Here is a 15874-nt window from a genome sequence, read left to right as displayed (position 1 = left end):
CATGCGTATAACATGGACAAGGCCTTGCAAAAGGAGAGCATTCACTCTAGGTTTGCCTGTCTAGATCGTGTGCTTCCTAAGGCCGGGCCAGTGTTCTATGCCTCAGAGGTATGGAACCACCAGTCTAGAAAAAGATCTTTATTGTCCCAGGCTGGAAGGGTAGGGTCAGAGGTAGCTGACGTCATGGCAGATGATGGGTTGGCGGCTCCGGCAGTTCATGAGGGCTGCGAAGCCCGAGACGTCTACAGGCAGCTCAGGTTCTGAGCGAGGTGGGCAGGGCAGTTGCTTGCTGGCCACAGCCGCCCGTCGAGCCCTGGCCAGCCGACGCCGCAGCTGCTCCGAGAGACCAAGCAGGAACTGGGGGGGCCGGGCCCGGACCCGGGGTACACCTCCATCGCTCCCTTCACCTGCTGCTTCAGGCAGTTCCATCCAATTGTGAACCAAATCGGCAAAACAGTTGTCACCCAACACCAGGGGCTGGCGACTTCGACCCCTGTTGAGCAGCGCCGATGTCCAGTCCTCTGCTTCTAGTCCCTGCCAGTGTTCTAGGCAGGCATCTGGCGTGGATTTGGGCCGTGGACGGTGGACGGGTGGCACTCGGGCTGCAGGTACCCGGCTGGGCAGGGGAAGGCCACTGACTGAGAAGCGCTGGCTGGGAGGGGGCCGAGCTGGAGGTGCTGGGCGCTGCAGTACAGATGCTTCTTCTTCTCGCCACGTACTCCCTGATACCTCGGAGAAACCGGAGTCCCAGTCTAAGGTGTGTTCCTTGGGCCCTCCAAAAGCAGCACCCCTGTCTTGTGTTACCACGGCCTCCTCTTCCTCTTCTTCCTCCTCCATACAGCAGACAGAGTCCTCCTCCAAAGTATCTGAGACCCTGAGCTGGTGGCCGGGCTGTACACCTGGGTTGGTTTTGGGGGCTGGCTGGAGAGGGCCAGGCATAGGGGGTGAGCCTGTGTCCCGGCCACACAACTAAAGGAAAGAAAAAGACACAGAAGTTAGAGGGGTATTGTCAGCTCTGCTTGTCTTGCCGGGCCTGTCCTGAGAACAGAGGCACTGGAGGGCTTGCTAGGCCTAGCAGGCTAAGGGGGGAACGAGCCCAGGGCCAGCCACAGGGGAGTTGGCACACGAAGTGTGTGTGGCTCCTCTCCTCCGAGCTGGTGGCAATCCGGCAGGCTGCAGCACGCAAGGTCGGGCAAGTCTTTACCCGCCACCAGGGCAGGCAGGCAGGCAGGATTGCGGGCCTGCATCGGGAAGTAAGTCTTGTTCAGGGTTGGGAAAGCATCCTGTGCTTCTTGGGGGTGGGGGTGGATTACAGATCCCCAAAGTTAGCCTTTCAAAGACGAGAGTGTTTATGAAGAGAGGGAGTGGAGGAAGTGGAGGAGATGGTCACAGAAAGAGCACCAGCATGGCTTGAGGTCCTTGTGTAACACCCTCCATCCGTCCTACCTCTAAAGAAGTCTGCCTAGTCCTCCCTCCCTGCCTCCCCCCAACCCCCAGCATCAAGGCCAGCTGGATGACTGTTACCTGATGCCCACAGAACAGTTCCCAACCGTCCAGAAACCCGACTCGAGCCATCTGGGCCATCTGTACCAGGGCCACCCAGCCCCCACTCTGCTTGGGATGGGCACCCAGGGGGGAATTTAAAAAAAAACAAAAACCTAGCACGCACGCACGCACACGCACACACACACCCCAACTGACTGTTCCAGCCCAGAGGCACCGGGGTACCCCACACAACCCATCTCCCGACCACACCCACTCTCAGGCCTCACCAATTCCCAGCGGAGCTGGCTCAGAAAGCTGTCAAACCGAGCACTGTGCATGTCGATGCCCGAGCCCCCTTCCTCCAGCGCCTGCCAGCTCTTCTATGACATCCCCAAAGGAAAGAACGGGGCGGGGGGCACCGAGGAGGGCTGGGCTGGCCGACCAGCGGCGCCCTCACCCACCCTCCTCCTCCTCCTCCTTCTCCTCCACCACCTCCTCTTCCTTGCTCTCTGTAGCTCCCTGCCTGAGGCCGCCCCAACATCTGGCAGCTGCGCCCCGCCCCTGGTGCCTTAGCCAATAGAGGCGGGACGGGATGAAAGGCCCTCCCTCCCCTCCCACCCCCTATCCGGGCTGGGGAGGGGGGTGGTGACTTGGGCATCTCTTCCCCACTTGACATCCGCTTTGCAGGGTGAAGCCTAGCTGTGACTGGAAGCTAGACAAAAGACAAAAAACAACCCTCCAACTTCAGATCACACACACACACACACACACACACACACACACACACACACACACACACACACACACACACACACACACACACCTCTCCCCCACGAAACTCCTAGGTTTAGCTAATCTTGCTACATGACTCCAGGATCAGTCGGCTCCATCCACTTGGCCTCAGTTTACCCATTTGTACCCTTCTCCCTGGAAGGGTCGGTTTGTTCTGCACCCATGCTGTGGGCAAGAATGCCAGACTGACCTGAAGATGTTGTAGATCATTGGGAGGGGTAGGGGGGGGGAGGAAGGGGATGGGAAGGTTTGAACTCATGACCCAGGTCAGGCTGGCCTCGAAAAGCCCTTAGGAAGTGATAGCACCGGGTTGATCCCTTCTGAGTACTCCAGAGCGCTGGACTTCCTAGCATTGGATGGCAAGGAAAGGGCTGCCCCCAGCCAAGTTAGTCTGGACGGCCCTCTAGTGGGGAGAAACCTCAAGCCCAGCTGGGACACGCTGCATCACTATTTGTCAAGCATCATGCCGAGACTCAGATTGGTTTGCAGGAGTAGGGGGAGAGCAATGTGCTCTCTCTCTCTCTCTCTCTCTCTCTCTCTCTCTCTCTCTCTCTCTCTCTCTCTCTCTCTCCCTCCTCCTTCCCCCCCTCCTCCCCCCCTCCTAAGTCTAGCAATCTACTTACTTGAGCCACAGAACTAGCTTTTTTCTGTTTATGTGGTGCTGAGGAATTGAACTCAGGGCCTCATGCATGCAAATGCAAGCACTCTACCATTGAGCCACCTTCCCAGCCTGGAGATAGAGCTTTTTAGAAGAAATATCTTCAGGATGTGGCCTGATTAACCACCATGAGAACATGCTAGAAAAAGGGGTCATTGCAAAGACTAGGAGCAACAGTGACAAACATAAAGAAGGGTGTATGTAGCCAAATGCTGGTGCCTTGTGCCTTGTGCCTGGTAATCCTAATTAGTCAGAAGGCTGAGATACAAGGATCGCAGGTCAAAGCCAGCCAGGACAGGAAAGTCTTGAGATTCTTTTACTATTATTATTATTATTATTATTACTTAGTTGGTCATAGGGCTTGTACTCTGGACCTGGGCACTGTCCCTCAGCTCTTCAGTTCAAGGCTAGAGCTCTACCATTTGTGCCACAGCACCACTTCTGGTTTTCTGGTGGTTTATTGGAGATCAGAGTCTCCTGGACTTCCCTGCCCAGGCTGGCTTTGAACTGAGATCCTCAGCCTCCTGAGTAGCTAGGATTATAGGCGTGAGCTACCAGCTCCTAGCTTGGTCTTGAGATTCTTATCTCCAATTAACCAGCAAAAAGCTGGGAATGGAACTATGGATCAAGTAATACAGAAAAAAAAAAAGCTCAGGGACAGTGTCCAGACCTTTAGGTAAAGCTCCAGGATCAGCACTGGAAGGAAAAAAAAATAGGAACCAAAGGCAGCAAACATCAATCTCTATAGAGAGGGGGGAAGATTGAAAATAAACTATGGCTTCATAGCTGGGTACAGTGGCATATGCCTGTAATTATAGTCCCTAAAGGGGCCAAGGCAGCAGAATTGCTTAAGCCCAGGAATTTGAAGGCTAACTTGGGCAACATAACAAGACCCCATCACAAATCCAAACCCAGCCAAAAGCGACTAATGGTTTTTAACAGTGTACAGGTCTCTGAAGTTCCTATCCAAGGGCAGTTTTGTGGAAAGTGGGACAAACTTGACTAGTAGGGGTAGAGAAGAGGAGTAAGAGATGAAGAACTAGAGGGCACAAGCCAAGAAAAGTAGAAAAACTAACATGATGAGGCTAGTGGTATACTCTTGTAATCCCAGCACATGGAGGCCAAGACTCAATCAATGTTAAAATCTTCAGGCACCTGTGCAGCTGTGACCTGGATTAAGATACAGTATCTCTCTAGGAAGCCACTTTGTACCTCTTCCAGTTGTTATTCCCACAGGTAACCACCACTTTTTATTTCTACCATCAAGGATCCCTTTTGCTTGTTGAATGCAGACGAGAAGGGGGGGAGGGAGAGAAGGAGAGAGGGAGAGAGGGAGAGTGTGTGTGTGCAGTGCTGGGTCTTGGACTCAGAGCCTAGGCACTGTCTATTAGTTTTTTCACTCAAGATCTGACACTCTATAACTTGGGCCATTTCCTGGCTTTTTGCTGGTTAATTGAAGATAAGAGCCTCAGAGTCTTTCTTGCCTGGGCTGGCTTCAAGCTTCGATCCTCAGATCTCAGCCTCCTGAATAGCTAGGATTACAGGTGTGAGCCACTGGCACCTAGTTGTATGAAGACAATTTTAAGAGATTTCCTTCCCTCCCTCCCTCCTTCCCTCCCTTCCTTCCTTCCTTCCTTCCTTCCTTCCTTCCTTCCTTTCTCTCTACTGGGATTTAAACTCAAGACCTTGCACATGTTAGGCAAACACTCTACCACTTGAGCCACAAGCCCAGCCCATCTTGCTTTCTTTTTCTCGTGTTTTTGCTCAGAGGCTAGCCTCAGACTATGATCCACCTACCTGTACCTCCTGGTAGCTGAGATGACAGGTGTGAACTGCTACTGCCTGGATTATGGGTTGAGATAGGGTCTCAGGAACTGTTTGCCCAGGTGGCCTCAAATTCAAATCCTCCAGATCTCCTCCTTCCTAGCAGCTGGAATTGTAGCCATGAACATTATGTCTGGCATTGGAGAGACTTTCTTGGTGGTTAGGTGTGAATTTGTAGTTGGGGGCGGGGGGGGGGGCGGTGGAGAGGGACGTGGCTGCAGTTCAGATTCTGTGGTCTTAGGTCTAATTTTCCTAGATGCTATGCTTGCCCTGACTCCAAGGACAGGGTGATCAGTTTCTCCATCTGTAGTTTGATCCTCCTCCTATTACATCCCCTTAGGGTTGTAGTAATGACTGGAGTAATTCACTGGGAGCGGTGGAAAATGGGATTTTTCTAGGCCTGTGGATGCCTGCCAGAGGTCTAGAGCTCAGTCATCACGAATGGGTTGGGCTGAAGTCTGGCAGTCTTGCCTGCCTAGCTGTGTTTAAGCAACTAACCTGGCAACAGGGCAGGTCTGACAAACAATCTCCTCTACCATCACGCCAGGACACCATGACACTGCTCAAACTCCTGACGCTTCTTTTTGCTCTGCTTGTCTCTGGTGAGGAGAGGGTGGGTGGAAAAACCTCCGTTTTCTTTTGGAATCCTGATGCTTATATAAGCTACTCTGGAGGGCAGGTGTAGAACCTTAGTCAGAAAAGAATCCCTTCGCCAGGCACCAGTGGCTTATACCTGTAATCCTAGCCACCTAGGAGGCTGAGATCTGAGGATTGTGGTTCAAAGCCAGCCCAGAAAAAGAAACTCCATGAGGTTTATCTCCAGTTAACTTCTAAAACATTTAGAAGTGGAGGTAATGGCTCAAGTGGTAGAGTGCTAGTCTTGAGCACAAAAGCTCAGGGACAGTGCCCATGCCCTAAGTACAGTTCATGTCAGTATCAGGACTGGCACAGAGAGGAAAGAAAGAACAGAAAAGGAAAGCAAAGCAAAGCAAAGAAAGAGTCTGGTGCTAGTGACTCACGCCTGTAATCCTAGCTACTCAGGAGGCTGAAATCTGAGGATCAAAGCTTGAAGCCAGCCTGGGTAGAAAAGTCCCCATGAAACTCTTTGTTGTTATTGCTGTTGTTGTTGTTACTGGTTGTGGAGTTTGAACTCTGGGCCTGGGAGCTGTCCCTCAGCTCTTCAGCGTTCTACCATTGAGCCACAGCACCACTTGCAGTTTTCTGGTGGTTTATTGGAGATAAGAGTCTTACAGACTTTCCTGCCCAGGCTGGCTTTGAACTTCATTCCTCATAGCTCAGCCTCCTGAGTAGCTAGAATTACAGTTGTGAGCCGCTGGGGTCAGGCTGAAATTCTTTTTTTTTGGGGGGGGGGGTCCGGTCGTGGGGCCTGAACTCTGGGCCTGGGCGCTGTCCCTCAGCTCTTCAGCTCAAGGCTAGCGCTCTACCACTTGAGCCACAGAGCCACTTCCGGCTTTTTTCTTGCTTATGTGGTGCTGAGGAATCGAACCCAGGGCCTCAGGCATGCAAGGCAAGCACTCTACCACTGAGCCACCTTCCCAGCCCCGGGCTGAACTCTTATCTCCAATTAGCCACTCAAAAAACCAGAAATGGAACTGTGGTTCAAAGTGGTAGAGTGCTAGCCTTGAGCAAAAGAGCTCAGGGGCAGTGACTAGACTCTGGGTTCAAGCTCTATGACCCACAAAGAAAGAAAAAGAGGGAGAGCGAGAAAGAGAAAAGAAGGAAGGGAGGGATGGAGGGAGAGAGGGAAGAAAAGAATCCCTAGCTCTCATTCCCCTCATCTGTGAAATGTTAGCTATGGGGAACAAGGAAGGATCTTGGCTTGCTTGGCCCCAAGATTACACAAGGGTAGGCTGGAGGGGAGATGCCCCAGCCTGAAATCTCTGCTCTTTACAGACCTCCACAGCCTCCCCTGGTTTACGGATATTTCTGAGCGCCGAGGTCCTGGCACTGTTGTTCAGACTTTCTCCTTCAACTGCTCTTCCCACATACCCACCCTGGAGTTGCTTAGCGTGCAGCCAAACACCACCTTCTTCAACCCACCCTCCCTGGCTGGGCATCAAGGGAGATATGTGGGCAAGGTAGGGGGTGGGTGGGTCATGGGTCCAATTGGAGATTGTGAGGGATCTAAAGGCAGCCCTGAAATTCCCTAAACCAGAGGTGGTATAAGCCTCCCTTGGTACTGTTCCCTTCCTACAGATCATCTTGAGCAGCTCAGCCCGGCTGGATGCCCTGGCCGTCAACCACTATGAGCTGTATTTACGGTACAAATGTGGCAATTATGTGATGGATGGACCCTTTTCTGTGCTGGTGCAGCGGGACCTTGGGATCCAGTGCGTTGGCCGATTTGCTAGCCAAGGTGAGGCTAGGAGCAGCAGGAAGGGAGGTGGGAAGGAATGGCCTGAGTCTAGAACCTTCCTGCCTTCCTTTCTGGTCAGCTGGGGAAGTCATTTATGTACCAGAGACAGTCACACCTGGGGCCCGGCTGTACACACTGCTGCTCCCAGGCCTACAAGGCCAAGGAACCAAGGTGAGCCCAGCCCATGGAACCATGAGTGACAGAATGGCGGGAGTTGGGCTGGGGAAGGGGGGAAAAAGGCAATAGGAAAGGGAGAGCAAGCTCAGCCCCTGTCAAGCCTGCCAGAGGGATGCTGCTGCTGAATGCTTGAATGGTACACGTTCTTGAAGAGAGACTCTTATGTGTTTTTGATTGTTTTTGCCAGTCCTGGGGCTTGAACTCAAGGCCTGAGCGCTGTCCCTGAGCTGCTTTTGCTCAAAGCTAGCTAGCACTCTATCACTTAAGCCACAGCACCACTTCTGGCTTTTTTCCTGTGTATTTGGTACTGAGGAATCGAACCCAGGGCTTCATGCATGCTAGGCAAGCATTCTACCACTAAACCACCTTCCCAGTCCTGGAGACTTTTTTTTTTTTTTTTTTTTTTTTGGGTCCGGTTGTGGGGCCTGAACTCTGGGCTTGGGCGCTGTCCCTCAGCTCTTCAGCTCAAGGCGAGCGCTCTACCACTTGAGCCACAGCGCCACTTCCGGCTCTTTTTCTTTTTGCTTATGTCGTGCTGAGGAATCGAACCCAGGACCTCAGGCATGCAAGGCAAGCGCTCTACCACTGAGCCAACTTCCCAGCCTCCTGGAGACTCTTAAGCATTGCTGACTCCCATCTACCCTGGTGGTTCCCTTAGGGAGATCTCAGGAGTTAAGCTATTCTTTCAATTTCTCCTACATGTTTTGAGTTCTCTATGACAATTTTATATTACTTTTTTATAATAAAAAAACTGCACTAGGAAGGAAAAAACCCACATAGCCAGGTGCTAGTGGCTCCTGCCTGTAATCCCTAACTTCTTAGGAGGCTGAGGTGTGAGGATCCAGGTTCAAAGCCAGCCCAGGCAGAAAAATCCATGAGACTCTTATTTCCAATTCATCACTCAAAAGCCAGAAGTGGAGCTGTGGTTCAAGTGAAAGAGTACTACCCTTGAGCAAACAAAGCTAAAGGACAGCACCTAGGCATTGAATTCAAACTCTAGTACTTTAGGGCTGGGAATGTGGCTTAGTGGTAGAGTGCTTGCCTAGCATGCTTGAAGCCCTGGGTTCAATTCCTCAGTACCACATACACAGAATTAAGCTGGAAGTAGCACTGTGACTCAAGTGGTAGAATGCCAGCCTTGAGCAAAAGCAGCTCAGGGACAGCGCCCAGGCCCTGAGTTCAAGCCCCAGGATTAGAGAAAAAAAATACCTCACATAGCTTGTTTTAAAAGAACCGAAGACCAGGGCTAGGACACATAGTGGAGAATAGATTGTTTGTTTGTTTGTTTTGGGTCCAGTTGCGGGGCCTGAACTCTGGGCCTGGGCACTGTCCCTCAGCTCTTCAGCTCAAGGCTAGCGCTTTACCACTTGAGCCACAGCACCACTTCCGGCTTTTTTCTTTTTGCTTATGTGGTGCTGAGGAATGGGACCCAGGGCCTCAGGCATGCAAGACAAGTGCTCTACCACTGAGCCACCTTCCCAGCCCTAGTGGAGGATAGATTATAGGAGAGTTGAGGGTGATTAGGAGCCTCATGGGTAGTTAAAAATGGATGTTGACAGCGATGCTTGGGATACTGGGATTGGGTTGCTAGTATCTCTGTTCTACCAGATGAACATTACCAGTGCCCAGGACCCTCCATACTTTCCTGGACCTTTTTCCATCAATGAGCGAGGTTGGCTACAGGCCCCATTCCAGGGCCTCAAAGGCCAGGCTGAAAAGGTGAGCATAACTAGGGACCTAGCTATATCTATATATGGATTAAACAGAGATCTCATCTTTAGAAAAATGGTTTGGTTTTTGGTCTCCTCATCATTCTGCCTCTTCCAGACCTGCACCTCCCATCCCTTGCTGACTTGTCCTCTCACTTTTGCTTGGTTCTGTGCTGGGATCTGAAGTTCCAGAAAGAGGAAGAGTTCCTGGCTTTGTGAAGACATAGGTCCTTTAACAGAAAGGAGAGTGTTTAGGTTAATCACATTTTTGGGGAGGTCAGTCCTGGGGCCTGAACTCTGGGCCTGGACGCTGTCCCTCAGCTCTTCAGCTCAAGGCTATTGCTCTACCACTTGAGCCACAGCACCACTTCCAGCCTTTTCTGTTTATGTGGTGTTAAGGAATTAAACCCAGGGCCTCAGGCATGCAAGGCAAGCACTCTACCACTGAGCCACCTTCCCAGCCCCAGGTTAATCACATTTGAACAGGCAATTCTGGATAAAAATGGCCAAGGAAGGTCAGACAAGTTCTCTCACAACCTCCATAAGAGCTGGATGAGCGGTGGCTCACACCTGTAATCCTAGTTACTCAGGGGGGCAGGGGACTGAGATCTGAAGATCTGCCAGCCCAGGCAGAAAAGTGAGATTCTTATCGCCAATGAAACAGCAAAAAACTGAAAGTGGAGCTGTGGCTCAAGTGGTAGAGTGCTATCCTTGAATGAAAAAACTAAGGGACAGCACCTAGGTCACACACACACACACACACACACACACACACACACACACACACACACACAAGCAATTTTAGTTTTAATGATTGGCTCTTTAGCATTTGTAATCTAATAATTCACACTGTGAATGACTCGGCTCTTACTCTTTCTTGAGTTGTTTGTGACCTAATAGAAGAACTCATACCCCAGAGGTATAGGCCTCAAATGAATACTTGTTGCAGAGTGATAGGTCATGAAGGGGAGCAAATGGAGGTCCCTCAAGGGAGAATTGGGCTTAAATATAGAGCTGACCACACACCCTGCTTCCTTCCCTGTCCTGTATGAACCACAGGTCTTCCACCTGCAAATCTCAGTGTCGACAGGACAAGGCCAAAGCTGCCAAGGGAGGCTGACCGTTCAAGTTTTCCATGTTCTTTCTGGCCAGGTCTCCTTTCCGTAAGGCTCCCCCTGCCTGGGAAAACAGTGAGGGAGGCAGAATCCACCCAAGAGAATTCAGAGCAGATCCTTCTAGGGTGAGAAGGAGCAAGCAGGGGACAGCGCTCCATTCTTGGTTTAGGCAAGCTGTTCAGAATATCACCATCTTGGAGAATCTGGCCCCTGGAAGTGAAGTGGTTAAAGTCCAGGCCAGGGGCTCGGACTTGCGCTATGAAATCATCTCCCCGATGCCCAGCCCGCTTTACTCGATTGGACGTGGTAAGGAGAGGGGTGTGTGTGTGTGTGTGGTGTGTGTGTGTGTGTGTGTGTACGTACGCGTGCACACCCACCCACCCACCCACCTAGGTGCCTCTGGGCCTGATTCAAAGGTGACTCATTACCCCCACCAGGCCTTCCTGAGAAAAGTAGCTAAAAGCTAGTAGGGCTGTGACTGGAACAAAGTTGGGTTGGGAGGCGGGGCTAGAGTGGCCAGAACCAGTGACCACCTCTTCTGAGGTGACTGAGAAGTGGGAGGAGCCAAGGTGCCTGAAGGGATGGAGCTAGGGGCGGGGCCAAGCGCTGTACACACTCTCCCGCCACACCTCAGCAGATGGAGTGATCAGGCTCACCTCGCCTCTGGATTTGACTCGTGCCCCGGGCACAGCCGTCACCAGGCTGCAGGTGAAGGCCTTTGAGCATCACCAGCCTTGGGTGAGTGCAGAACTGGAACTCACTGTGGACGTGCAGTTGGTCAACCAATGGCCCCCACGCTGCCTCCCAGCGCTTTTTGTGTGAGTACCCAGAAACCTTGCCTGGGCTCCTGGACTTGAAAATCAGTGGGCTCACAGCCAGGCTAGACTATTGTCTTGTCCCCTGCCTCCTTCTTCCAGGACTCAAATCCCTGAGACGGCCCCTGTGGGCACAGTCCTGGGCACCTTTGCTTGCACAGACCCAGATTCGGTGGGCACTAGTCTAGATTACCAGCTGCGGTTCCATAGCCCTCCTGACTCGGCCAGCCTCCGCCTTCATGACAGAGTCCTTGAGGTATACAGCCCCCCACTTCCAGATTCACAAGCAGGGGACTTAGGGCCAAGAAGGACAAGGGGACCCAAGGGTCTGTGGACACTGATACCATGTGGGTGGAGTGGGAATATGGGTGTTGAGCAATCTACTTTGTATCCTTCAAAAGAGACTATTGGGATAGACCATCTGTGAATGTGCTGATCTAAGGGAGGTCCAAACTTTCCCAGATCCTGCCTGAGCTTTACCCTCTTGATCCCTCTGACAAGGTCAATGCCACACTGGACTGTGATACTCCTGGGACCTGCTTCCAGCATGCAGCTTCCATCCTGGTGATTGATGATGGCCAGCCCCAGATGACCAGTGAGTGACAATACTCAGGCCTGGACATTCAGAAGAGGGCTATTCTGTCCTCCTTTCCCATTTCCAAGATATAGATGCTTTCCCTTGTTTAGAAAGAGGATGGGATTGTCACTGGTTTAGACTCTAGGGTGTCTCCCTTAGACTTGCCAGTAGAAGAGGGCTATTGCTTCCCTTCTTCTAGTTCTCTCTCTCTGAATTCTAGGGCAGGACTATGTTTCTTTCTTCAGAGCCCTAGGGGAGAGCTCATCTGTCATGGGGCTTGAACTCTGGGCCTGGGCGCTGTTCCTCAGTTCTTCAGCTCAAGGCGAGCGCTCTACCACTTGAGCCACAGCACCACTTCTGGTTTTCTGAGTGGTTTATTGGAGATCAGAGTCTCACAGACTTTCCTGCCTAGGCTGGCTTTGAAACATAATCTTCAGATCTCAGCCTCTTGAGTAGCTAGGATAACAGGTGTGAGCCACCGGTGCCTGGCCTAGGCCAACTTCTTGGCTGTCATTTCCCTCTCCCCGCAGCTGAGGTGCCAGTACTGGTGATGGTGACACCCATCAATGAGTTCTCCCCAGCCTGTACCCCACGCACGTTCCGGATTCAAGAGGATGCAAGGCCCCACACTCTGCTGGGCTCCGTGGTCGGCGTGGATATGGATTATCCACATAACAGCGTGGAGTACTACATCTCCGGTGGACCCTCTTCCACCTTTGCTGTGGACCATCTCAGTGGTATTTCTGCCCCTCAGCTGGGATGGAGGGATGAGGCTGGAGTTGGCTCTTCAGGCTGAGGTTGTGGTCAACTACTTTAGGGGAGGTTCGCCTCTTGGCACCTTTGGACTATGAGCAACAGAGAGTGCACAGGATCACTATTCTCCTGATTGACCGTGGCCAAGACTGGGACTCCACCTACCACCGCTCGGGTTCTTGTACCATTACCATTGAGGTTGAGGTAATTAACCTCCCAGGGGCCTTGGAAAGAAAAATTGCTCTTCAATCGATTGCTTTCCCTTGATGTGCTTGCTTCTTCCATTGGCTGCTTCGGAGGAGGAGGAACTGGCCATAGATAGTATTAGAGCCCATTGATTGACATCTTGGTCATTAGTTATTACCTAATGACTATTGTAGAAGGAAACGGGGGATTGGAGTTCAAGGAGTGGCCTTTCTGATCCAATGGCCTTTCTACAGGATGTGAATGACCATACCCCAGAATGTGAACCTCCATTTCAAGAGCTCACCATCTACACCCCGCTGGGACGTAGCATGGAGGTGACCAAGGTGTCGTGTCAGATTCCCCAGGAACCACAGCGCCTGGCCTTTGCCTACAGCATTGTGGGAGGTGTGGCTTGTGAGGACCGTGGGTGTGTAATTAGGTGAGGGGGCTGGTTAGGGCTAGCAGTGGTATCTCCATCTCCTATCACTCTGCTTTCAGGGAATACCCAGAACCGATTTAGGTTGCAAGGGGCCAGCTTGGTGTATGATGATACTCTGTTGGGACCTCCTTGGCTGGACCAGCCGTGTACCTACTGGCTATTGATTCACGTGGCTGATGCAGGCAACTCCTTCCACCACCTCAGCACTACAGTCACCATTATTGTGCATCTAATTCCCCAGAGGGCCAGCACAGTGGCCACCAGCACCCACAGAAACACAGTAAGGGGGAGGAGAAGACCTTGAAGGGTGAGAACATTTAGTTTGTTGGCGGGGGAGACGGGGTTGCTGTGGAATGATGGGGGAAGGTTGCATTTAGAGAACCTGGCAACATAGAAGAGCAAATCTAGAATGGGGGGGGCGTGGCCCAACCCACGGATGGTCAAATGATTTTGGCAAGGCAATAATGACACTGTGGTCTTCATTCCAGGTGTCTTCAACGATGGCACCCATGCTTGTGACAGACATAGAAGTTTATTGGCAGCCGGAGCCCTGGTTTGTGGGGGTGCTGACAGCAACTGGTGCCTTGCTACTCTTGACTCTGGGCTGGCTCCTCAGCAAGTTCCTCCAGGGGTAGGGCTCCTATCTCTGTGCTCCTTACCTTCCCCAGCCCACCTATAGACACTGGCTGCCATAGATAGTGTTGCCAAGATTCGATGACAATACCCAAGTTGACTGATGTGGAAGAGAGCTGCTGCTGTCCCTCCAGAGGTCTTCAGATTAGGGTCAGAGAGACTGGAAGTGGTCTCCAGGGTTGCTGGAGTCGAGTCTTGGGTGTGGATGGCTCAAGGTTTGAGGTAATTGGGCCTGGGGCATTTATTCTTGCTCCTAATGCCTTCCCTTCCACTGAAACCTGCCTTTCTGCTGTAGGCTAAATGCCTTGTGAGTTCAGGGCTCGGCCCAGTGGAAGGGATGATAATGTGGGCATTGGCCAGGCACCGGTGGCTCACGCCTGTCATCCTAGCTTCTCAGGAGGCTGAGATCTGAGGATCACAGTTTAAAGCCAGCCCAGGCAGGAGAGTCCAACCCCCCCCCAAAAAAAATGTGGGCATCACATATAAGTACCAACTATCCCCACCATAAAGGGACAGTTGAAATGGCACTAGTTCCTGGTGTCAGCTGGGCTGCTGCCTTTACTGTTTGGTTCCTCCTCCTGGGATTTTAGGTTGACCCAAGTGCTGCAGGCACCAAGCAAACCAACTCAGACTCTGTTGTTAAACAGGTCAGTCTCCTTTGCCTACCTCTATGCCTAAGAGTCCACTGTTTTAGCCTGGGTCCCAAAGGCTTTAGCCTATTCTGTTCCTACTTTGCCCCAGCATCCAAGGAAATAAAGGATCCAAAGAGGGGTTCATGGATATACCAAGGATGGAGATCTCTCAGGAAAACAGTAGTGTCACCAACTTGGTATGTGTTAACTTCCCCTCTCGAAGTGGGCACAGAGGTATTCCCCTCCTCTGCCAAGCCCACCCCCTTGCCTGTGGTAGTATCCACATCAGCACTATCATGATAAAGGCAGGAGGCGCCTAGTTCCTCCATCTGCTCACTGTGGATACACAGGGTTTAACTCACTCATTTTTCTCAGCAGCATTATGATGGCAGAGCACAAGATGCACGTGAGTCTCAAACCATTTTCTACTTGTGTCCTCACCCCTTCCTTCTCTCCTGTCCTTGTCTCATTATTTCTTCCTACTATCAAGTAGCTACCTTTTCACTGAATGGGATACGTTCTTACTCCCACCTACCTTTAAGGCAACCTGTGTCTGGGGCCAACAGGTAACTCAGGCCTGGTTTGGTTCCTGTCTACATGGGGAGTGGAATGGTGGTGAACGGAGAGCCCTTCAGATATCTCCTGCATCACGTGTGTATGTGTACGTGTGTGTGTGTGTGTGTGTGTGTGTGTGTGTGTGTTTGGGTTTGGGCATTATGCATTATTCCTTAGCTTTCCCCACTGAAGGCTGACCCTCACTTGAGCCAAACCTCCACTTCCATCCAGCCTTTTACTGGTTAATTGGATCCAAGAGTCTCACAGACTTGTCTAACCTGACTGGCTTCCACTTGTGATCTTCAGATCTCAGCCTCCTGAGTAGCTAGGATTACAGGTGTGAGCCACTCACACCCAACTAAATGACCCACTTTTATTTCCCAGTGAATCTCAGGACCCAACTGCTTGTATTGCTCAGAACTGCATCATTGGCAACCAGTGTGAGCCTGTGTTCTGGCCCATAGGCCCAAAGCCACTGGTGCCTGACAGGGTGTTTAGTTTTGAAGAACCAAAGAAGCTTTTGATGCATTTGAGCCTGTCTTCAGAATATTTAATGAGGAGAAATGGAGGGGATGGGTTGAATCTCTGCAGTCGGGAGGATTGCTCGGAGGGAAGAAGTTTTGCTGAAGGCAGAAATTGTGTTCTTGTATGTCTTTCCCTCCCTCCCTCCCCACCCTTCTTCCTTTCCTCTCTTCTTTCCCCCCGTCCCTTCCTTCTCCCCTGCTCCCCCTCCCCCGGCCCCATTCCCTCTCCTCCCATCTTTTGGGTTCAGGTACTGGCAGAGATTACCTGTTCAACACACACACAGGAGCCCGGCGCTAGATCTGAAGCTCAGCCACAATTTCACTCACTAATGTGTGGGATTTCTTTTTCACATGACTAGGGGTTTGTTTTCAAATTGATTTAGTAATAAACAAAATTGCAAACAGAAAAATCCCAGCCTAGTAATCTAATCTGTGTGTAGGAGAAGCTCCTAGATCTGTGCTTCCTTATTCTTTCTGGGAGAAAGTTTTATCTTGTTGGCACACCCTAGGGAACAGTAAGTTATTTTTTTTTTCTTCGAAGAAGCCTTGTATTATACTCTGACTGGCAATGATTGACATTCGGCAGAGATTAGAGACTATTATCTTTGTCAGTGACACAGTGA

At 51.4% G+C, this 15874-nt stretch overlaps 2 protein-coding genes across 5 annotated transcripts; one reads left to right on the top strand and one right to left on the bottom strand.

The window, feature by feature from the left end:
- Positions 1–123: 123 nt before the first annotated feature.
- On the bottom strand, positions 124–1983 carry LOC138823947 (PAK4-inhibitor INKA1-like). Its single transcript, XM_070017459.1, has 2 exons — positions 1773–1983; positions 124–969 (listed from the first exon to the last, which is right to left on the bottom strand). The coding sequence occupies exons 1-2, from the start codon at positions 1821–1823 to the stop codon at positions 166–168; spliced, it is 855 nt and encodes a 284-aa protein (XP_069873560.1). The 5' UTR covers positions 1824–1983; the 3' UTR covers positions 124–165.
- Positions 1984–5294: 3311 nt separating this feature from the next.
- LOC138824086 (cadherin-related family member 4-like) lies at positions 5295–15674 on the top strand. Of its 4 annotated transcripts, none has more exons than XM_070017793.1 (19): positions 5295–5361; positions 6674–6858; positions 6977–7136; positions 7216–7307; positions 8922–9032; positions 10082–10185; positions 10307–10443; positions 10775–10955; positions 11055–11208; positions 11454–11547; positions 12060–12266; positions 12347–12486; positions 12723–12873; positions 12967–13187; positions 13396–13538; positions 14131–14187; positions 14282–14369; positions 14548–14578; positions 15500–15674. In XM_070017793.1, exons 1-19 carry the CDS (start codon positions 5313–5315, stop codon positions 15547–15549), a joined length of 2355 nt encoding a protein of 784 aa, XP_069873894.1. In that variant the 5' UTR covers positions 5295–5312; the 3' UTR covers positions 15550–15674. The 4 variants fall into 4 exon arrangements, with proteins under 4 accessions (XP_069873894.1, XP_069873892.1, XP_069873893.1 ...); XM_070017791.1 differs by having other exon boundaries at positions 10772–10955; XM_070017792.1 differs by having other exon boundaries at positions 10772–10955; positions 14551–14578; positions 15500–15673.
- Positions 15675–15874: the final 200 nt, after the last annotated feature.

The sequence above is a fragment of the Dipodomys merriami genome, unplaced genomic scaffold (genome assembly GCF_024711535.1).
Source record: "Dipodomys merriami isolate MVZ:Mamm:240054 unplaced genomic scaffold, mDipMer1.0.p SCAF_125, whole genome shotgun sequence".
NCBI lineage: Eukaryota > Metazoa > Chordata > Mammalia > Rodentia > Heteromyidae > Dipodomys > Dipodomys merriami.
This window is presented reverse-complemented; position numbering and strand designations above follow the sequence as displayed.

Excerpts from the sequence above, each read along its gene's own strand:
- LOC138823947 (XM_070017459.1), bottom strand. The coding sequence starts at position 1,823 with ATGCACAGTGCTCGGTTTGACAGCTTTCTGAGCCAGCTCCGCTGGGAA. Across the intron at positions 970-1,772 it reads GCCAGCTCCGCTGGGAATTG|TTGTGTGGCCGGGACACAGG; the intron begins GTGAGGCCTGAG and ends TCTTTCCTTTAG.
- LOC138824086 (XM_070017791.1), top strand. The coding sequence starts at position 5,313 with ATGACACTGCTCAAACTCCTGACGCTTCTTTTTGCTCTGCTTGTCTCT. Across the intron at positions 6,859-6,976 it reads AAGGGAGATATGTGGGCAAG|ATCATCTTGAGCAGCTCAGC; the intron begins GTAGGGGGTGGG and ends CCCTTCCTACAG. Across the intron at positions 10,186-10,306 it reads TCTGGCCAGGTCTCCTTTCC|GCAAGCTGTTCAGAATATCA; the intron begins GTAAGGCTCCCC and ends TTCTTGGTTTAG.